This window comes from Zonotrichia albicollis, chromosome 2 (genome assembly GCF_047830755.1).
Source record: "Zonotrichia albicollis isolate bZonAlb1 chromosome 2, bZonAlb1.hap1, whole genome shotgun sequence".
NCBI lineage: Eukaryota > Metazoa > Chordata > Aves > Passeriformes > Passerellidae > Zonotrichia > Zonotrichia albicollis.
In genome coordinates this window covers 88,338,943-88,362,055 of record NC_133820.1, presented here as the reverse complement: position 1 = coordinate 88,362,055, position 23,113 = coordinate 88,338,943, and the positions used below count along the sequence as shown (strand labels likewise).

At 40.3% G+C, this 23,113-nt stretch overlaps 1 protein-coding gene across 2 annotated transcripts in view; it reads right to left on the bottom strand.

The window, feature by feature from the left end:
- Window positions 1-344: 344 nt before the first annotated feature.
- Window positions 345-23,113, bottom strand: part of GPC6 (glypican 6) — a 736,313-nt gene continuing 713,544 nt past the window's right edge. For both annotated transcript variants that reach the window (XM_074535617.1, XM_074535616.1), the window contains 3 exons: window positions 14,431-14,567; window positions 5,322-5,497; window positions 345-4,888 (listed from right to left, as the gene is read on the bottom strand). In XM_074535617.1, coding sequence (XP_074391718.1) covers window positions 4,686-4,888; window positions 5,322-5,497; window positions 14,431-14,567 — 516 coding nt within the window. In that variant the 3' untranslated portion in view covers window positions 345-4,685. The remainder of the gene's footprint in view (window positions 4,889-5,321; window positions 5,498-14,430; window positions 14,568-23,113) is intronic.

Genomic DNA, 23,113 nt, shown 5'->3' with positions numbered 1-23,113 from the left:
TTCTTGAAAGTAGGCATTGCTGAGTCTATTATGTTTTGACAACATAATCTCAGTGCTGACACTAAGACTTAGCCTTTGACTGCTGAATTTCCCTTTAAAATTATGTTTTTTTCAATTTTATGTAACATTCCACTGTTGTTAACTCTATCCATTCTCCTCTGGCAGGTTTGAACATTTGTGGGTTAATATAGTAAACATAGTTTTGTGGTCTTTGAAATGTGGATTTCTTCTAAATACCCATAATGAAATCCATAGAAACCTGCATAATTGTTCTAAAATTTTCTGTATTCAGTTCTAATGGGTTATCTTTGGAAGCAAATTAAAAACAAAAAACACAACATGCATCAGTGCTGTAATTTATTTTTTATGTTGAAATAATAAAAGTTTCAGTGAATAAGTATAGTTACATTTGATAATGATTCAGAATCAGTTAGTAAACTGAAGGCAACTGCTGCCTGCTGAGACACTGCACAGAGTCCACCTCCCAAGAACAGCTCCAGCTCATAGAATCACAGAATCGCAGAATGGGTCAGGTTGGAAGGGACCACAGGGGGTCATCTGGTCCAACCTCCCTTCTCAAGCAGGGTCACCCTAGAGCACATGGCACAGGATTGTGTCCAGATGGTTCCTGAATATCTCCCGTGAGGTAGACTCCACAGCCTCTCTGGGCAATCTGTGCCAGTGCTCAGTCACTTGCACAGTAAAGCCATTTTGCATGGAAGCAGCTCAAACTGGTTCACACATCTGTGGGGATCATTCTTACTAAAAGTCCCACAGAACTGGGATGATTTGTGCATCTGAGACTCAGATTTTCAGAGCTTTCCATGGACAGAGGTCTATGATGCCTCTAAGGGAACTGGGATAGATCAACCCTTACCAGAACACCGAGGCACAGTTTCCTTTCCTCTTCCTCTTTTGCAGGAAATCTCTATTCTCTTTTTTCAATTTTTTCTGATTGTCTTTTGTTGAAATGCCTAAATTTGGTCAGAGTCCAGGTAGTCTGCACTGCATTTACAGTACTATGTACTGAGTCATCTGTAGAAAAATCTGCAGTACAATGAACATGAAAAATTTGGGGATGATGCAAAAACAACTCAGTTAATATTGAAAAAATTAAACGTCACAGGGGTCTACAGCAATGGTTATGTAATTAATTGCATTTAATTTTTTATTAGCCTCCACTTTAAAAGAACATTACATGTGAAGAACTTCTAGATTGTGCAGCATAGAGGGCTTACACAATCAAAGGACATTTCCTTTAGGACTTAGCTCCTTTTTCTTGAACATGTAATTGTCTTCTTTATAATTTCTTATTTTATCTGCTGCTAACAGAAGAGAAATATTTAAATTGTGGCACACCAAAAAATTACCTCAGAAGAAGAGCTATTGGATGCAAAGGATGTGTGAATAGAATAATTGGAAATTACGTAGATTCTCACATTTATGAACATGAATGCTTTTTCTTTTCTCTCTTTCATTCCCAATTTAATTTTCTTTGGAGATTTAATAGCTCTCTTAATCTCAGAAAAATGCAATGTATGAAGAGTGTATTCAACCTTTAGGGACTATTAAAGAAATGTATACACAGTAACTTCACGCAAAGGCATCTCCATCTCCTGACAAAATGTCACCATGCATAGTAGCAAAATAAGAGGAGAAATAATACGGAAGACAAAAATTTCTGGCAGAACTCCCGCAAGAATCACATTTTGTCAAAGATTAAGCTAGTGTGTTGTTTGAGTGGCAGTTTATAACATCCAGTTCAAGAGGAGCAGGGCAAGCTCCTCCAGTGATAAGCACCTTCAGTGAACCGCTGAAGGGGGTTCTTTCTTACTGCTTGTCCAAAAGTCCATGGACGTCTGCAAATAGATGAGAGCACCCTGGACACACACCTTGGCTGCACCAGCAGATCACCTACATGTGTGCCAAGGCCAACACAAAAACCTGATGAGTCCATCAGCTCCTTCACTAGCAGAGCGGAGCAAGTACAGCAGAGGACTTGCATCAGATGGCTTGGACACTTTTGCCTGTCAATAAGCTTTCAGATCCAGAATAATCAGATGGATATAGAATCAGTTACCACTGAATAAACACACAACCAGAGAAATCAAAATCAAACTTAATTTCTCCTGAAACAAAGTTGCTGAGGATGTAGAGAGGATGTGGAGATTGGTAAAAAGAGATAGATCAGGGGAGATGTTTAAAGGGTTCTCCTTGTAGAAAACTGCATGTGCAAGTTCAGGAAAAAATTAAAAGCAAATACCTTCTGCTTGATACCTTCTGTACCAGGGCAAAAGAAAAAGCCTATGAGAATTGGCTTAAACTTCCTGGACACAGTAAATGCTCTATCACAAGACCTGCTCCAGGGGAACATTTGGAGAAGCGGGAAGCATTGCTATGGCCATGTAAGACCTGTGTGATCTGCACCCTTAGACAGTGACATACTAATCTGGGCCCACAGACCACCTGTCAGGGCCAGGCTGGATGGGGCCCTGAGCAACTTTATCTGGTGAATGGCATCCCTGCCATGGCAGGGGGGGATGGAACTAGATGATCTTTAAGGTCCCTTCCAACTCAGACCATTCCATGATTCCATGATTCTATGATGCTATCTATCATTATGTTTCAAAGTAAAGAAATGGGGAAAAAAAGGAATTGAATACAAGTGGCTCAAAACTTATGCTTTTTGCTATTAGACATACTATATAAATAGATTGTAAATACTTTTTTTTGGTAAAAGTGCTTAAGTATACTTTATTCTAACGTGCTGTGTGTTTTCTATTTTAATTTCATGCCTAAATCGATAGCTAATTATAATTTGACAAGAAAAAGCGATTGCAATGGATATGATCTACCTGCTCTGCTGCTAAATTGGAATGTGGTTGGCTGGTTTTACAGTGTTACCACAATTTGTGTACACCACTTCCAGAGTCAACATAAGAATCAGGAAATAAATTTATGGCAAACACCATCACTTCAACACCATGCAGAATTGCCCCAAAAATCCTTTGTCTGTGGTTGATTAAAGAAGGAAGATTTTGATGTCTAATTGTTGACACATTTGTCCAGGATTTAAACAGCTTCCATCTTGGGTTTTATGACCAGATGCAAATTAGGCAAACTCTATCCCAGATCACAACCATTTAGACAATGATGATTAAAGCAATGTATCCTTGAAGAATCTGAAGTACAATTACCATCACAATTAACATCCTTCTCTAGCCTTATCATACAAACTCACATGCTCCCCCTGCCCTCTCCACCAAACACACACATATGAGAGAGGTTTTCTTCACCAACCTGCAAACTTGTTAGGAAATGGACAACTGGATATGTAAAAAATTCTCTTCTTTTATTTTCATGCTCACCAGTCATTAAAGGGTTACTTTTCAGAGCAGCAAAAAAAGAAGAGTTGGTTGACCAAACATTTTTTTTTCCTTATAAAGAAGTGTCAACCCTGAGCTCGTAATTAAGAAGTTAAAATCTGTGATTTATATATATTTATATATATAAAAATAGATGATCATACTAAGACTAAAAAAGTGAAAGAAATCTCCATGTCAGTACTATATACTTGCTTGATCTGAAATTTTGTAGAAGAAATCCTTGCGACACTGAAATTAACTGATATGAAGGATGTAGTTAGGTGTGAAACACGCTATTGATCCGGTTGCTGTTAGTCTGTTAGAGAATTGCTGTCTTGGTAGGGTAATGGACATAGTAGCAAAAAGTTCTAATCGATGTCAGAACAGCAACAAAAGGAAAAAGATTACATCACAAGAGATTATTTTCTGTCTGAACCCGTGAGGGGTCAAGAGAGTTGTTTAACATTACCATCATGGCTGGTGAGCTCACAGGAGTGAGCTAAGTGGAAAACTGTGACAATTCTATAACATGGATAAATCCTAAAAGAAACTAGGTGAAATCGTGCTATTTTTACTGGGCATTAAGATTCAAATCCTAAGCAACTGTAACATGACATTCTGAAGCTAGTGGAGCTACTAACATACTATAAGATAAACTTATTTTTCAGCTTCTCTACCTTCATACCAATCTGATGTGGTTGGCAGATGGAGTGCAAGACATTCACTGCTGAGACATACTTTTTTAGTGTTGGGGAAAAAAAAATCCAGCCTTCCTCCCTATAACAGTGATCATTCTGATGACCTGAATCATCCTACAGAAGTTCCTAAAGGAAACCTGGCAGTCAGTGAAGAACGGTTGCATTTTTTTTGTTCCTTTCTTGTCTTTTTTTTTTTGTTTTGTTGATATTCTGTTGAAATGCAGCAGCCTTGAGTCAGGCTTGATTCAGAAAGAAAACTTTCTTGGTTTCTTCCCCCGTCTTTTTTCTCACTGGGGAAAAACACATACTGTAAGATCTTTTTTTCCCTTTTGCAGCATAAAAGGAAATGAAGCTCAGAAAGTCTCCTGTAATAAAGAATTGAGAAAGAATTCTCTCAAGAGTGGATATTGTCTTCAGAGATATCTGAAAAAAAGCAGGAAGCAGTTCAGTCTGGCACCTGGTACTCTTTGGGAAAACTAAAATGGGAAGCAGGTTGCAATAACTGCCATCTTGTAGAAAACTGCAAGTGTTTGTGGCATGGTCCATTGTCCAAGAGTATAAGAAAAGAAGAAAATAGGCTGTTTCTGTAGCTAAAACACAGTTTCTCTGACTAGATCCAGGATTATCTCCACTGTCTCTGCAGTAGGAGGCTGAGGAAGATGAGGAGCAATGTCTGCAGTGAGCAGCCAGGCTGTGTGGCTGAAGCCTCCACCTCCCTCCTGTCCGAGTCGACAGGCGGCGCTTCGGTGGTGACAAAGTCAAACTCGGTGGGGCAGATGTCATCTGTGCAGCCACTCCCGCTGCCTGAGCCGCTGCTTTCGTCACCTGGCACAAAGGAGGGAGGGAAACAGCGTGAGTGATGCAGCTTACAGCTTTCATCCCTTTGCTCCCTTCCACTTGGCACCCCAGTGGGGATGAACACATTGGGAATGAGGAAGTGTTGGCGGTGCTAAATTTCACCCAGTAAAGCTTCCAAATGAAACCCACTGTGACTTAATTAGGTGATTAAGTGCTCTTCTGAAAAAGGATCAGACTGCTGGCATTATGGAAAGCCTTCAGTGTCTGGATGTACTAAACATGGAGATAAGCAAGAGAAGCAAAAGAAACAATTATATAACTGGAATTTCATGGAACGGAAAAAGACTTTTTATGTTGTCAGCAGCGCAGAGCACAAAGACCACAAAGTCATTGCAGCGGAGCCAATTTATAAATGGGTTCCAAAATTACAGCTATGTAATGACAGCTAATGGTTTCTTACTTGTGTCCTGGAAGTTGACATCATTCCCATTGTACGCGTTCTTCAGTTTGTTAGTCATGACACGCAAGGCCATGATTTGCTGTCGAATGAAGGTGTCTGGCCTTGTGATGTCCACATCTACTTCTGGATTGTTGATCTGGTTCGTCAAGCCATCGTTCATAATCTCAGGCAAGTATCTAGGCAGCAGAATGAAAGATTAGTGTGAGGCACAGTAATTCCAGAAATAAAACACTGTGCAGTAAATGATGTGCTAAGAAATTCAATGTGCAGTTCTTAAACAGATCCATTAAAACTGCTTTAAAAATATAGTTTTTAATTTTACTGACTCCAAAGGATCTGTTTAGTAGCACAGCTGCATGGGGAGCATGCGGAGGGAGGATTTAGGTTTTTCAACCTCCTAACTCTCCATATACTCCCCAGCAAGAGCAATGACTGTGTGAACTATGGAAAAGGTTCACAAGCCAGCAGTAAGTCACCACATATTCATATCCTCTGCTGACATGAATGGCTGCACACTAAATTAAGCATCTAACAGTGCATTCTGCTGTTTTTATTTCTTTCTGCTTAAAAAATATGAAGTCCTTTTTGTATATAGCATATTTGTTGTTCTGAGACAGTTTAGGAGCCTATCTTGAGGTATTATGGCTTTCCTAGTTTAAAAGAGCACTTAATTTTCTTCTCCAATTCCTCTTTGCATCTCTTTTTTAGACCACCATGAACAACATCTCCAGCCTACATGATATCCAGACCCATAAAAAGCATTTTAATGTTACCAAACTCCAGTATTCTCTTTGATTTGGTCATTATTTCCTTAAACCACGCTATGCTTTCATGTCTCATGTACTCTGTGCATAACATTTAGGGTATGGCATTTCCTATCCATCTGAAATCTGAATCTTTTATTCAGGCTCTTACCTTAGAATTTCTTGATTACTGCAGCATTCATTTCTCTGACCTTGAATAATGCAGTCTTAGGCTGCTTGCAAGCAGCAAGTGTGCTTTTGCACATCTTTCCCCTACAAAAAAGCAGCCCATGCCTCCAATCATCCTACAGTAAAAATCTCCATTACCCTTTGTTAAAGATACACTCTTTGTCCCCTGCTGTTCTTTGTCCTCAGGAAGCTCTCCTTGTAGGCTTTTGCAAAGCTACATTTTTTCCTGCTTCGAATTTCTGTCAAAAATTATCAGTGCATTTTACAGCTGCCAGGCTGAAAAAAGGTTGACATTATTTCTCTATGCTGGCATGGCACCCTGAGAAAATAGTGCATCATATCGTCCCTCTTCTCTCTTGTCTGTTTTTCCTACTATCTTTGCCTCATATTTAGGCTGCAAGGGATTTGGGGCAGATCTATCCTTTGTTTACGTTCTTTATAAGGATATGATCTATTTTGTAATTAGTTTGCATACCAGGCTGTCCTACTGATGTTTGTGGGAGTCCTTGTGTGCTTGTGTGCTCAGACAATAAGTAATGACAGCACAGTCTAGCCTACTAAAGACAAACTTTCATGATGCCTGGTACCAAATATAGTTTGAGAGAATTTCACATCACTCTCACTTGTGCATGCCCAATTCTCTACCAGCACTGAAGTCTGGCATTGATGACAGCATTGCTCATATTGGTCTGGAAAAACAAATATCTCTGGAAAAAAAAAGGTGAAAGTAAGTGAGAGGAAAGGACTTTTTCTGTTGAAGTCATGGTGAAGGGAAAATAAGCTCTGCATTGCTTCTGGAGGCTCACAAGACAACCACACTGCGCTGCACCAAGGAAGGGCTCAGTCTCAGTGTGATGGGTCCTCACTTTGCAAGATGAGACTCACTTGCCACCAGTGGCCTTTGAAGGTTTACATGACAATAATCCTGGAGGTGTGTGAACATCGAAGAATCAAACATGATTGCCAAAATACCCAGCCTCAAGCTGCCTATCCTGCTGTTTCACTGGCACCATGATGAGAAATAACATTGCTGTGGGGATCCCATCCAGACTCCTTCAGTCAGATTTACTGTGGTGAGAACACAGAGCTACCTCCCCCAGTATGGAAGACTGCAGGCCATGGTGTTATGAATCACTAAAGACAGAATAGGAAATAATTCTGCAGAGCTGCCTGGAGGCAGTAGGATGGAGACCTTGGCAGGCAGGGATGCCTTGGACTGCAAAGGAACAGCATCTCCATCTGTCACACGTCTCTACCAATGAAAGGGCTGCTGTAGATAAATTACTCAGCCTAGTAGTAAATCAGCAATTTCAAGGTGCAGTTGATTAAAAAAGCAAGAATGTAAGGATTGAACTACTGGCTCAGACAGGATGATTGTCTTGCTCTGTATCCTGTCCATGACAATGGCCATAGCTGTTAGCAGCTACAAGTGATCTGAAATTGCTAAATATTCATGTGGATTGATTTCCTTGTTTATGAAGGGTTAGCAGCCCTTTATTGCAAGCTGTCCATGAGAAGCTAAGGATAGCTCTGAAGGGCAGCTCACAGGCTTTCTTTGACTGATTTCTTTCTGATTTCATTTTGTCTTACCATTAATAATACAGGAAGAATGTGCTGACTTAAAGCAATTAGAGAGTGCTCTGGTGTGTGCATTTCATGGAGGTTTGTATTTTGCACTGTGACTAGTGTGCATCTCATGTCCTTCTCAGGATTGTCTAACTTTACATGGGGCAGCCCATTCAATGATTTTGTTAAACTGCTACACACCGTGCTTTATCTGCCCAGGATCTGGTGACCCCCAAAGCATTCCTGGCAAGTGTACCTCACTTAGGTGTGTAAGGGACACATACTTGGTGTAGGTCACAACAAATCCATGGCTTAATATTGCCTAACAGTTAGCTGGATGCTTAAATTCCCTTGGCATTTAGGACATAATAGCAAAAGAGTTAGAAAGGCTGAAAATTATTCTTTAGGTTTACACAAATCTTGTGTATTCAAATGCAAGAGTCTGGGCATAAGCAGAGTCCCACTCTCACCAGATCTAGCCACCACTACATCTAGTCACAGCTAGTCAGGAGTTTATTCATCAGTGGAGCAGGGACAGCTGTTGGAGTCCCATGAGCCTTTGGCCAAATGACTAGTTCATTATGTTTCATCTGCTGGGATTTCCTTGCATAAACATAGACAGCTGGTGCCATTTGAATGCTCTTAGTTATTCCTCCTCTTCTTGTCACTAGCTCTGAAAGGTGAGCTCTGAAAGGTGAGGCTTTCTGGATCATATCTGCAGGCTTTAGGGGGAGGTCCTGGACATCTGGGGCATCTAAAGTTATAGTGTGTGTCTTTCTTAAGGCAGCTGAATGGAGTCTTGAATGCCACTTTAGCCACTAGGATGTAGGCTGCTTGGTGTCATGCTGCCACTCCAGTAGGGTTTGAATATCCACTAGGTCCAGGGTCTAATTTCCCAACTCCATGAAGGTGCCATGACTACTTGGACCATCTTACATAGCAGTAGGTAAGTGTGTTCAGGCAGTGGAACTGCCTCTGCCTCTTTGAGTACACTGACAGGATTCTGGGGGTCTTTTCAGGCATGTTAACATTGGTGCTTTTAGAAATGTTCAAGCAGTTTTAGCCCGGGCTCTGGTCCAGAGGGGAGGCAGTGTCCTGTGTCACACTCATCCCAGACAGCCCAAAGAATCTCCAGTGGTACTACAACTGCTTGGGTAGCATACCCCTTATTGTCTCACCCATACTGAAGTATCTGAATTTACACGTTTGAATGTGTAGCTGGATTCTGCCCTCATTACTGAACTAGTTCTCCTGCTTCTTTGCAGGGGGAGAGGAAAGACAGAAAAGCCTCTGTTGAATGAAATAGCTTCAAATAGCTTTCCTTTCTTTAAAGGACTGATGCAGATATGAGAACAGGCAGCCCAAGGTGTTTTGTGAGTGGCAGCCTCGGAGAGGCAGCCCAACACATGTTCTGACAAAAACATTTTGATGTGTGTGGGGTAGGGTTAAGTCACACCGAATAGGAAGCCATGTCTTGGGACCATGATTTGACAGAAGATTTGTTGCTGGCTGGGCAAAGTTGTTGAACACAGCTGCTTTTGCTGCAGTTCTGTAAGTTGAGACACCCTTGTGAATTTTAAGCTTTGCTGCTGCTTCTGCTCTCCTTAATGATCTCTTTGTAGGCTTGGCCATTACAGGAACTGTATGCCCATTATAAATGAAGAGAAGTGCCAACCTGAATCAGTGTCTGTTCTTTCCATCCTCCTTGCAAAGCAAAAAAAAGAAAAAAAAAGAGAAGCAAGGTTTCTTAGCCCTCTGAGTATAGAGAAGGTGAACAATACTGTTTGTTTTGTGGTGTTTGCTCCTTGCTCAGCTATGTCAGGATTTTAGTGTAATTTATGTTGTTTTCTAAAATATTAATGCTTTCTGTTCCTCTTAGCCTTTCCACAGTTCTTGCTTGTCTCAGCAGACGCAGCAGAGATGTCTTTTGGCACATCATAGCCAAGTACCACAAAGCCTATTTAAAACCACTTCTCTTTTCCCCCTCTTTTATTTTTTTAATAACCTGTTAATGTTCCATGGTGTCTGCTTCCTTTTCAAGTCTAAAAATTATTGATGAATCAATCACATATATAAAGCATGTAGAGTTGACACCCCACCCCCCCAAATAAAATAAAAAAAAAAAAAAAAAGAAAGGAGGACTCCTCTGATTTTTAAAAAGAATCTGTCTTTAAGGGCAACATTCTCCATACTTTGCTGCCACAGCAGCTGCTTACAGTACAACTGGGGCATGCCACCTAGGCAGTGCTGGAGTTATTCCAGGTGCACAGAATTGTAGGCAATAGAACACAAAATACAGCACAGGCTTACTCAGGCTGGGCTGGGTTTAGTCAGTCACATCTGGTCCAGAAAGATAAGTGCAGTGGAAAATTGGCTTGTTTGCCTAACTAGTTCACCTCATCTGATCCTGTTTGCTCAGGAGGTAATCCCCAAAGGATATTTTCAGTTTGGTTTTTCCCCTCCATCTTGGAGAAAAGCTTAAGCAGACACAAGGAGAGGGAGAAAATCCTCACTGTCAGTTTTTTTTGAAGATATAAAAATAAATTAGAGCATCAATTAAGAATAAGCAGTTTTCACACTTAGTGAGAAGTGGTTTATTCCCCCTTTCATTAGTGGTGCTAAACAGTCATCTGTGCCTTCATCCAGCTAAAGAACACTCATCTCATTGTTGCTGCAAGCTTTGCTGGACAGCAGTGAGCAACTTCCTCAGGGCAAACACTGATCTGGTGAGTCTTCCCACTGAATTTCACCAGAAATTACAAGCTCTCTGCCACAGAAGTAGATGCTCCCACATGTGTGGCAGGAGAAGAAGAGAATGTCAGGACAGGTGAGAATTTATCCTGTGTTTGCTTTGGTGACATACCTTGTAGTTTTTAGCTAGATATGGAAAATTATAGTGTTCATTTTTCCTTTTATTCCTTACCTTTCTCTATGTTTTCCTGTTTGTTTTATTTTTCTGTCTCATATATAATTCTATTTCTTCTTCAGTTTGGAGGAGTGATAGGTTCTTTGTGGAAAGGAATGCAGGTCTCATCTATTCCATGGATTACAGCTTTTCAGAGCTGAGACATATTAATAATTCTATAGCCCTGGTGAGCATGTGCACCAGGACGATAGTGCATGAGCACAATCTCTCAGATGCTTTGGTTGATATGAGCTGGCTGAGTTGGCTGGAGCAATTCAAGGTTATTCTCCTGAACATCAGAAGGTTCTGGATTTGGTTGCCATTCTTACTTCAGTAAAAGTCATCTATTCAAAGATTAATACCTTGGACTTGGTTTAAGTCCTAAAGCCTGATTTTCCATAATTCTTGGGAAAATCTATTGATTCTGAAGAATACCTATTAGTGAAGTTGCCATCAGCTGTTGTTAAGAGTTTAATTGCATGTAGGGAGGGAGGTAAATTTTCAAAGTTTGATCTTAATGTTTTTTAGATCCTAAATAGCTTTCAGAAATCTGTCTCTGCACATCTGATAGAAGATGTTAATTCTTTAAACAAAAAATTATGTTCATGTTTTTTTGTGAATACAAATATGCTGGAGAAATCCTGCTGGGCATCTCTCTAAAAGGCACTCTGTCTGAAGTAGCTATTATTATTACCTTTAATATGGATTTTTCAAAAAAAAATAGATTCATCCATCTAATAAATATTTTCCCATTTCCACAGCACTAGTTTCTACGTGATGTGACCTGATTAAAACCATTATTTGTACAGGATCAGCAATGAGCCAAGAGCACCCTTCCAGAACACCAAATGGATGGCTCTGTTACGCCATGATTACTTGTGAATTGGCGACCTTCAGCTGGTGACCTGGTGTCACTGTAAATTAATCATGGCAGCAAAGTGATATTTAGGGAGTGTAATAACCACAAATGACCTTGGTGTAATGCCTCTCTGAGGAGAAAGCCAAGCTCTCATTCTCTGTGATCTCAGGTTTGTAACTCTTTTCCCCTGTAAAAGCAGCATCAAAAGGTGATGTGTAAAGTGAAGCATAAGGCATAATGTCTATCTGGCAATTCAAACTTTCTAATTCTTTATTCTAAAACAGGATTCGATTAAAACCCCAGCAAGAATTTCCTTTCCCAATGGTAGCCAACACCATGTTGTCTTCTTACTTACAGCCTTAATGTCTAGGAAGACAGGAGGTGGCTAAGTTTCCTTTTTTTTTACAGGTTTCAGGTTTTTGTCATATTCTCTGGAATTCAACATGCAGCTCATCATATAGCACAGGGGTGCTTGTGACAGCTGACACAGTGAACACAGACACACAGACACACACACACACACATATATATATATATATATATATATATATATATATATATGAATACTGGCCAGATTTTGCTATGCTTGTTCTTGTGAGCTAGTATTTGATATCAGATACTAATCAGTCTGATCAAGGAAACTTTTTTTTTTTGCTGCAGTAAAAGTATTTGTCCACTGGCCAAGAGATGATTTTGCATTTAGAGTTATTTATTTTCAATATTGTTTTTAATACTATTTCATATCCAGCCATGGCATTCTGTGGTGTTTCTCTGATTTATTACTATTGCCTCCACCTGAAGCATTTATTGAATTCTGTTACTAAGACTATGACTATACATTTCCTTTGAGAATGGATATTAAACAGAAACTGGGCAGAGGAGCAGTGGCTGGACTTGCTGAAATGGTATCTTCAGGTGATATTTTGAAGCTGTCACTCTACATCCAGTGAAACATCTGTGTTCAATTACCAAGGAGATTATTAACAGAGGACTGCTCTTCTCTCTCCAGAACATTAATCTCAGAAGGCATAGGGAAGAAACCCAGGCTTCTCATAAGATAAATTCTGCAAAAGAAGGGTGAAAAACTGCATGCATAAAATGTACCTCCTTAACTCCCAACAAACGTGGAAGCTGTGCCAAACCCTTCAGTGCAGAAGCAGAAGAGAGCTGCCAAGTACTTGCCAGATGTGGTACAGACACTAGGTTAAGCATGGAAACCAGGAGGAATAGATAGATATTAAGGGATTTGGCTGCTCTTTTGTAGAAAGAGTAGCATATATCTCTTACTGATGCATGCACCCTGATGTGGCTCATGGCATTTAGCTGGCACGCCTTGAAACTCTGCTTAACTGCTGGCAGTGCACAGGCCTGAGCTCATGTCTTTCAAAGCTCATAACAAGAAGGGATAAAATAGAAAAAGAGAAACCAGGCATTTTTGTTTCTCTTTTCACACTGTTCCTTTATGATGAGTCCTGTAATAGCCAGACACTCCTCCTAGCACTTCTCTGAATCCCCAGGGGCTTTCTCTGGATCTAGGACTTAGCAACTAAGCAGTGGCTCATGCTTTTGGACAGATTTGTTCACATGCATCCATAAGTGGATTCAAAGAGCTAGCAGTGTCCCAAACAAACCCCTCCTCCTGTCTGCAAAATGAATTCCTTTGAAGGCCATGTAGTAAGGCAAGGAAAAAATGGTGTGCATTCAGTGTGAAACATCCTCCTGTAAACTGTGCTCCTTATCAAAATGATCAGATGATGAGATGAAGTGGGTGCAATCTATTTATGCATCTGTCCATCCATACATCTGTCTAAAATGACACTGAGCACGTTTCTTTTTTCCTATGTTTTCTTACTTTCACCATTTTTATATTTTACATGCTTGTCCCTTTTTTTTTATTGTTTGTTTAATTGATAGGTTGTTTTTCTTTTTTGCTAATTTTTATATTCTGTCTTCATATGTATCTTCAGGCAAAAGGAAAATAAAGATTCCAGTCCCTGAGTGCCAGAATGTGTCACTTCTCTCGAGATTCAGCTGTCACCAGACACTCAAACCTCTCCTCTCCCCATGTCTACCCAAAAGCACAGGATACTGCTGCACACCTGAAACCATGCCCCTGGCATGGTCCCTGAGCCAATTCCTCCCCCTCTCAGCAGGGATAATCACATCCTCTTCTCTGTCAGCTGATGAATCCACACTGGGACTTTTGGAGACACCTGCTCATCTGCTGGCTCCTGCTCTGCTGCAGCCAGGGCCAAGTAAACTTCAAAATTAAAACTCACAGAATACTCATCACAAACATGGGCAGATGATCACAGTTACCTCTGAAGAAGTAACATAAGGTCAAATCTTCTACACAAGATAAGTAGGAGTGCTACATTTATTCTCTGGCGGTGATTTTTCATTTTTTGCCTCCCCCCCAGTAAATAGCCCTAAGCTTTGCCAGCCAATAGCAAGCAGAGCTGAAATTCCAATTTCTATTTCATCCCAGTATGGTATCCCGAGAGTGCAATTTCTTCACAAGCTGTCAGTCCCAACACAGGGATGCTAAATGGACCTAAAGAGCTCTGTGAAATCTCAGTATAAATTATCCTTCTGGAGCTGAACCAATGCACATTCTCTGCCTTCACATGCTGACCCTCTGTGCACATTTACCCAGACTCACACTCTGGCTTTAATGGCATTTTGACAATAAGTAGTCTTGGCTACAAGGAGTGTGTGGACAGTGACTTATTCTTCCCATTTCTGTTTCGCCCTCATAGGCAGTTTTGTGAAAGTCCCCCAGTTTCATGAATGCTTCAGGCCAGGCGGGGATCTGGGCCGGGTGGGTTGGAGAGGGGTCCCCCTCACCTCGCCTTGGTGTGGCCATTCCAGCAGTCCTCCTCGACGGACGGACCCGCTGTCACCCGCTCATCCTTGCAGATTGTGTAGGGCAGGGTTGACCAGAACTTTTTAGAGAGCTTTAGCTTTTCTTTAATGTCTGTTACCTGGTTAAGAGACAACGAGAGGGAAAACAGATTAAAAAACATCAGCCACGCTAATTATAATGTTAAACAATACATTGTATGAATTTGTAATGGTGATGATGGTGAAGATTAAAAAAGCTAAAGGTGCTAAAACTTAATTTCCTTGTGTTTAAAAACAAGACACCCAGCATTTGAGTTCAGAACATACAAACAATCGAAGTCACCTTTTTCCACTGGCAAGACATTAATAAAAGCATGTTGCATCTTGTGCTTCCTAGTTTCCATTTATCTAAGGTTTTCTAAATATACACCTTTTTAAGAATTAATATGCCTCACAGTCTGCTGAATGTGAATTCAGTTAAATAGTGTACATCAGATAAACCCACCAGCTTGGTCACGTCTTAGAAAAATATTATATAGGCAGCTACATGTGCAGGTTCTAAAAAATGGTGCAGTGCTGAGCTGATGTTGAACTGATTTAAGATACACGGACTGAATACATTGCAGTACATTTGGATCTCAGTTACAGTGAGAAGTCATGCAGAGGCTATACTCATCCTTGCTATTATGTGTAGCTAAATATCTGTAGCTGAATACAGAATCCACATGCAAGAAATGTTGGGACAGTATTGAAACAGTTTCTTTACCTTATGAATTCCTTGAACAATAATTTAATTTGGCATGATTCAGGTGGCAAGCAGGAACAAACTGATTTTCCAGCATCAACTTAATAAATAAATGCTCTGACTAAAATTTTATCCGCTCTTGTTTTGTGTATGGTATACTAGAGTGGGGAAATCGACAAGAATAGATAGCAAAAACAACAAAGGACAGACTACAAAGGATGAATGCAGCCACTATGGGTCTTATGGAAACAGATGCATTTCACATTAAGTTGTAATAGGATTTAGGGGAGATTGTAGAATAGCTTTTAAAGGAAATCACTAAGCTTTGTTCTTTAAAAAACCAAGAAATAAAAGCTCTCCATTCCTCCATTCAGTTTTGAGATTGTCTTTTAGCTTGTTGAGGTACAATATTGTACTCGGCTATTTATCTCTTTTATCTTTTTTTCTCAGGGCATGATAGCTCTCCTCACAAATGGCTTATGCTGCTGTGCCATGCTTACACTCTGCAGAATGTCACTTTATAAGTCAGGAGATAGACACAGCTGAGGATTTTATTTCAGAAGCACTGTTTGAATTTTCATCCACAAAAGATAAGTAGGACAGTATTTTTCTGTATGGGTTGTTGACAGTGTTTCTTGCCATGACAGACACCTTATAAATCTCCTCCACACCCCTTGTCAAGCCCTAGTTGCTTTGTTTTCACATGAGATACTAGTGGCATTTGCAAGCCTTTAAAGTCTCAATAGGGGAGCCCTGTCAAGCCAAAAAATAAATTCCAGTTTACAGGCTGTGAGCAAGGCTTTGGCAGAAGTGGAGATGGTCTCAGGGTGCCTGCCCTTTCTGATATCTTTGGTCCATAGGACCAGGGTTTTTGGGGAGATAGCAATCCCTCTTCTTCCCTTTCTGCCCATGCTGAGGGTACAAACCCCTAGGTCCCTACTGGGACAGTTAACCAGCACAATCAACTCAGTTAAACTGCCCATTGTTCATGGTGTGTAAATTCCTGCTAGGACACAGTGAGAATAGAGGAATTTTAAAGGAAGTATAAGGAATAAAGATTATAGCGTGGAAGATCCATTAATATGAGTTTGCTAAACATGAAAGTCAAAGGGATAGATTTTCTTATTATTGCTTGTGCCTGGCTGACTATTTACATGAGTAATCTGATTGATATTGGTTGTGAGTAATTACCTTTTAGAGCAGTAACTTCATTGCTTGCTGGAAGTTATGTAAAGCTGTTCAAAACTCATGTGCTCGGAGTTACATCCAGATTTTGCCCATATTCAATTAGAGCTGGTGCTCTAGGACTTTCAGACTTCTGCTTTCAACAAGTGATTCAACACCTATTGGAAAGTGATTTTCCCCCTGACCCTTGTACGGGCCGTAATTCGGAGTAGAAGCCCTTCATTTTCATGGAACCCATTAAAAGGATGGAGAGAGATTCTCACAGCTCACATGCTGCACATGCTCTCCAGATATTCCCTGAAAATCAAAATGAGGACTCCCATTCCCCAGTCTCTTCTGAAGATATTAAATGGTGTCTGCATGCTCTATATTAGATAACAAATCATTAAACTTCCTAATGGATTTTCTTTTTAATTTGTATTAAGGAGGTACACCTGATAAAGCAAGATGGTCTTACTTTACTCAGGATCATTGGTAAATGACAACTAATTAAATCTCAGAGGCATCCTTCTGAGGTGTTATTCCCATTTTAGAGCCTGGGGGGAAGCAGACACATGACTCACAAAAAGCAGCAATAGTAAAAATTACTACAGCTTAGGGAAATGTTACCATTTACAGCCTCTCAAGATGCCTTCGATTCAGGTGCATTTTAAAATTTTTTATGTCCTTCAGATGTTTCCCTTCACAGCTATCTCCCACCTCATACCTTCCTATTGCTTTATTTCACCATGCAGCTTGACACAGCTTGTGTGGACTCAGTCTCTGGAGTCTTGTCCTTTCCTGCTATCTGACCAGACCTCTGTTAATCCTCAGTTTTTAGCACTGGAGTTTGCACATCTGTCTAACTGGTTCCTCGAACCTCATCCTGAAACTTTCTGGAAGTGCAGTGTGGTGTCTGATGGCTTTGCTGAAGGAATTCTGAACATTGATTGATTCGCTTCCTCTTTTAGGGAGTAGCCTGATGGCCTGGTATTAATCTGTGAGATGAATATTTGGGCAGGCAATGACCTTGGAGTACCGTAATGTAACTTTAAATGCAGAATAGAATTAAGAGATGAAATGCCTGCCATGACATGTTAAACTTTTGCCTGTGGATTTCAGAGGTTTCAGTTCTGGGATCTTGTCAAGCATGACCACAGAAATTCTCTTTTTAGTCCCCATGGTTACACATATTCCTCTGTACATTGTTTTGATCACCACCAGCATTTAAAAACTATGCAACAGATGTACAGACCCTAGAAAATGAGATAGAAACCACTAAAGACTCAGTTAGCATTGCTTGCTTGTGATTTATGAAGTCAGACTACTGTATTCCCTGGTGACCTGTGGCCTTGTAAATGATTCCTTGGTATTTCCTATTCTTTGAATTAAAGATTAACTTTCAAGCTTGGTTAGACTTCTGTGGAAACATTTAAATATGAGACACATGCAGTTTTGATATTTTACATATTTTCTTTCCACTTGCTCTAGCAGAGATTTATAGGGATTAAGACAGCTGGATATCTTTGGCTGTAGCTAGCCTGATTTTCCCTAGTTATCTTCCTGACATAGCCCTGATATATATTCTATTGAAATACCCTTTTTTCAGCTACTTTGGAGGTATGAAACTTGTTCTGAATCACAATACTTCCTCATAAGAAAAGAAGATACAGCAAGAAACATGCAAAAAGTTAAATTTTTAATTTATTCAGAACATAAGAAAATGGATATTAAAATACCTTTGTCTTGATCTATAATTGCTAACAGAAAAAAGGCATTAATGTTAAGTGAGAAAAGTTAAGTATTTGCATAATTTTCAAGGAGGAACTCATATCCAGAGTTACAGGAATGGTCTAGCTATACATCTTACACTGAGAAATGCAGTTTATTTCATATTTCTGCCACTGACTTATGCAACCAAGTCAGTCACGTATGTCATGTAATTCCTTAGCAGAACTTGGAAAGGCACCCATGAGCTCAGTTGCAGGCCTATCAGCATGGGCTCAGCTATAAGGTAAATAAAGCTGACCCATGTTTCTTCTTTACTCACCTTGCATGCCAGAGTCATGAAGTGAGCTAAAAGCAAGCCGTCACTTTAGTAGGAATCAGACCCTACACTCCTTGCTTTGTTTCAGGGCATTTGGATAAAATGAAGATTCAAAGTAAGCTTTGAATATACCATGTAAAAATAAAAGTGTGCTGAATATCAGTTTCATAAGGCATGAAAGGTTGCAGAAAGACCCTTGCTTGTGAATGAGGCAGACAATTGCCAATGGAATTACTTCGGCTTAATTTCTGATGGAAGAGTGCTTCTTTGGCAGTGTGATAAAGTATGCTCAAAAGCCACTGGGGATAAAAATCAAATTTTAAATGTGGAGTCCCTATAATAATTTTTAAAAAGTAAATTCTTTTGATTTCTTTTCATCCTGCTCTGCTAAATCTTCCCCTGTCAAGACCATCTCATATTCTTTCCACATTTATCATCCCCACCCATATAATTCCTACTTTCAAAGATAAAGGACTATGAGAAGATGCTAAAATCGTGTTCAAAGATGGTGAAATGCACACAAACCTGATATAGGTTCAATGCAATAAATGAAATAAAATAATATGGAGTATTTATGTTAAGAAGAAATGTTTCCCATTAACCTCTCTTTCTTCTTCCTGATGTTTTTGAATTGCATTTTTTCCCTGTTTATTCTACAATTAGGAAAGATTTTCTTTTTGAAGAGAAAGCAGAATATTCAGCCTGCCTTTCTGTCAACACCTTCTCCCTGTGGATGCTCAGAGACGTCTTGATGCAACATCAATTGTGAATTAAACCTTTATGACCTGGAAAAATGTACCAATGTTTCTGGTTGTTCCCTGGAAGTTGCCTCTCTGGAGTACCAGAGTGCCACCCCAGATGTTGTCTGTGGGTTGTATGTGGCAGCAAAGACACTTGGCAGATTTTTTGAGTGGCTGCTTGGGATGAGGTGCTGTAATTTCAGGGGTTTCAGGCCGTGTATGTAAAGTATATTCTAACAGTGTGTCACACTGGCAGAACAGCTACAGACAGCAAGTGGAAAGAGGTCTGACATTTTGTTTCAGAAAACAGACATGAAAGCAGCCATCGTGAGCCATGTTTGTGTCTGTTCAGTCTCTTTAGTCACAGACTCCTTTGCCCTTTCATTCACAGGCAGCATTTAACTAATGCCACTTCTTCATGCTGCATTATTTTCCAGTGAAAAACCAGACAAGCTTTTTGTTTGCCTGCTGCTTGCTTTGCCCTAGAAGTGTCTAAGACACCCAGCCACACACTCAGCACCCTTGCAGTTTTTATTAAAAATAATGTAGAGCTTGTATAATGGTGGGCAGCTGGATAATGGATTTGTGGATATGGTGCTTGAGTACCTGAGCTGCATGTGGAATTGTGAGAGGCATGCCCTTCATCATGGGCATGGCCAGGTAGGAAGAACAAACAGTTCACCACCATTTGATTTGTGTTCTGCCATCCAGCAGAAAACTGCGCCAGACTTTCATACATCGATTTATGTCCATTAGGGATTTAACCTGAAAGCATTTTGACTAACAGCCAACAATTTGTTTAAAAAGACTAGGCCAGCAAGCACATATTATATACTGTTTCTAACCAAGTTGTTATGTTTATATGTCTGCTGCACCTGTGTCCCACAGTCAGGGCAAGGATCACATGTCATAAGCAGTATAGTATAGGACAGCTGGGTATTTTAACTGACACGATTTTCATTGAAAAATGTGCTTAATGAAAAGCAGTTAACTAAGATTTAGGGACTGTCCCCCAAGAAAGATGTGTCTCCTGTGTGTCTTTAGTTATTTCTCTCATCTTCCTATAGATATCTTGGAGGCACTAGCCATTTATGCATAAGCAACTGAACTGGGCTCCCTCTATCTCACCCAGCTATTTAGCTAAAGAGGATCTCTCTCAGATATTTTACTAAAGGAACCTTCATTTCTCCACTGATTAGATATAGAGAGATTAGGCACATAGTTTTGTTTAGAATGGCTCGTTAGGTGCCCCAAATTTCAATGCACACTAGGTACCTCAGTGAGGGTAACTTGCTTCGATTATAAAACAAGCGAGGCAGAACTTTATTTGCTCTATATGGAAATTTTTCTTTTCATACATTATACATTTCCATACTTTCTCACACAAAATAAATTTAAATGCCAAGCAGTTGCCAAACCACCATGCACTTGACAGCGGATTATTTCCAGCTTTTTAAAAAGTGAGGCATGTGTGCCACATGGACTCAGCAGGATCTGAGCATCGCGCAGCCCCAGCTGCCAGGGAGCACCCTGGGTTTGGGGGGCCCTCGAGATGGCAGTGTTGCTCAGTGTTGATGCTACTGCCAGCCCCCCTCAGCACACCCGCTGTGTTTCCCAGAGAATAAGACCGTAGATTGTTCCGCTGAATATAAAACTGACAACCCTGTTATTTTAAACTCGAAAGTGACAGGCTGTTATTTTAATGAGGTCTGCCAGTGCCAAGGTTAACCAAAGCTTTATTTTCCCTACAAAACATTAAGGCTGCGGTTCTAAAAAGGGGGCTGTGAAATTTTATGGTTATTGATACTTTCTCAGGGCAGAGAAGTTCTGAAAATTTCACCCAGGTCTTCTTGCTCAACAAATGTTTTTGGTTTTCCATCATTTTTTTCCCCCCTGACTTTGTGACTTGAAATGGTCCAGAGCTTTACCAATAACTGCCTGCTCATGATTCATGCTTCTGAATCTGCAGAAAAGCAGATGACAGCTCTTCTAATCAAGAACTAATGCAGAATCCCAGTTATGAAGCACAAATGGGCGCCTGGGTAATTTGTGAAATAAAACAAATGAGCCAGGTGACTTTACAAAGCAAGACTTTTCTCATCAGAGCATTTTAAAGTAAAATGAAAGGAGTTTTTGCTGTCATTTTCTCTGAGAGCTATCACCTCTCTGACAAAAAAAAAGTTAAGGCCTTTATTAACAGTAAAGAAAGGCTATTAACCTTACCGAATTCTCAGAAATAACACACATATAAGTTCAGAGAGTTAGGGTGCATTCAGCTTCCACACTAATACTCCTATACTTATGTATCTACATTCATGTCACAATCCCCAGAAACCAAACACAGACTCACTGAAGTTTCTAGTGCCATTTGAGACACCTGCAGGAATCTGGGCAAGTCTCCTGCAACTTGTGATTTATATGTGACTGCCCAGGGTGCTGTCGTGGATGACCTAGCTGAATTTTATTTCACTGAGCTTTGACCTGAAACAGGCATTTTAAAACAATCCAGGTTGCCTACTGCATGTTTTTCAGGAAAATAATTTGCAGGTCTGAATGAGAGCTGACATTATCTAGCGGAGGTCTCCTTGCCATCTGTGGCCCAGAAATGCTGGTGTCACATCTCAGCTTTGCTGGCTCCAGGTGCCATTGCTCATGTAGGGGCTGGACAGTCACTGCTCAGAGTTGACAGCCTGGTGCTCCAAAAAAGTACAAGCAAACAGGCATGTGCCTTTGGCATTGCTGCCTTTCTGTGTCTTAACCCTCACCTGGGGATCCTACCTTCAGCCTGCAGAGAGAGCAACTTTGTCTCACATCATCAAATGGACCTTTCTATTTTATTAAAGCACTGACATTTTTGCTTACAGGCAGGTAGATCTAACACAAAACTCCTGCTGCATTCAACATTCATTTTGGCTGGGGAGAGGTGAAGAGCAGAAGTCTGTCCAATGGTGGAGCAACCTGGCCCAAATGTCCTTTCCATAAATGTGTCCTCCTTTCCATAAATTCCACTTAAATCCCTTTCCATAATTTCCATTTAAACTCTAAACTTTGATTCCCAGTAAATAAAAATATTGCTTTTGGAAGGTAGAAGGTACTGGAAGCATCAGTACCCTGAAATCTGTAGGACCTGAAGCAGCTTTCTTCTTCCCTGCAATACCTAGGAGCAGCACTAAAAAGCTGGTCTATAAATCTGATTCGAGCAAATCCAAAGCACTCGGAGGAATCAGCTTTTTATTGCAGATAAGTATTAAAGTAGCAACAGAAATATGTTGGAATCTTAAAGATAAATGCCAGAAGCTTTTCTGTGGCAAGGCTAAGCCGTTAAGCACTGATTCTTTCTGAACAGTCCTTCATCTCTCCAAGCAAAAATGTTAATAACTAATGTAAACAATTACTAATAGAGTATTTCAAGCTTACATAGACTTTTGTTTGTACTGGAAATGTTCATCTGGTACCTGAAGTGTCTGTTTCTTCTCTTAAAATTCAAGAGTTTAAAAGGAACTGCATGTGTTACAGCAGAAAAATAGTTGAAGCCTCCTAAGAGCCGTGAGAAATGTACGATTTCAAAGGGCAGCCAGAGCTGGGATATATCCTTTCATAACAGAGCAAGGATAATTGTACTTCATACTTGAAGTAGCCTTATATTTAACTTCACTTCTTCTAGCAGTTACTTCTTGACACAGCTCCTTTGCTTTCCAAACTGAAGAAGTTCTCAGAGGACTCTCAGTGATTCAAAGCCAAACTTTTCAGGCCCTCTTATCCCAAGGTCCCACAGACCCAGCCTGAGGGAGAGCAGCTGAAGAGAGCGAGGCATTAGAACAGTAGAGTGCTCTTCTCCACATCATAATCTAGATTACTAATATTCCCATTATTATTGTTCTGTGAGAACACCCCAAACTTACAGCCAGCCGTATCATGCAAACTCCTGCTTCTTCCAACATCACAATTTATTTCATCCAAAATTAATGTCTCCTAGATTTTCCTCCCCTA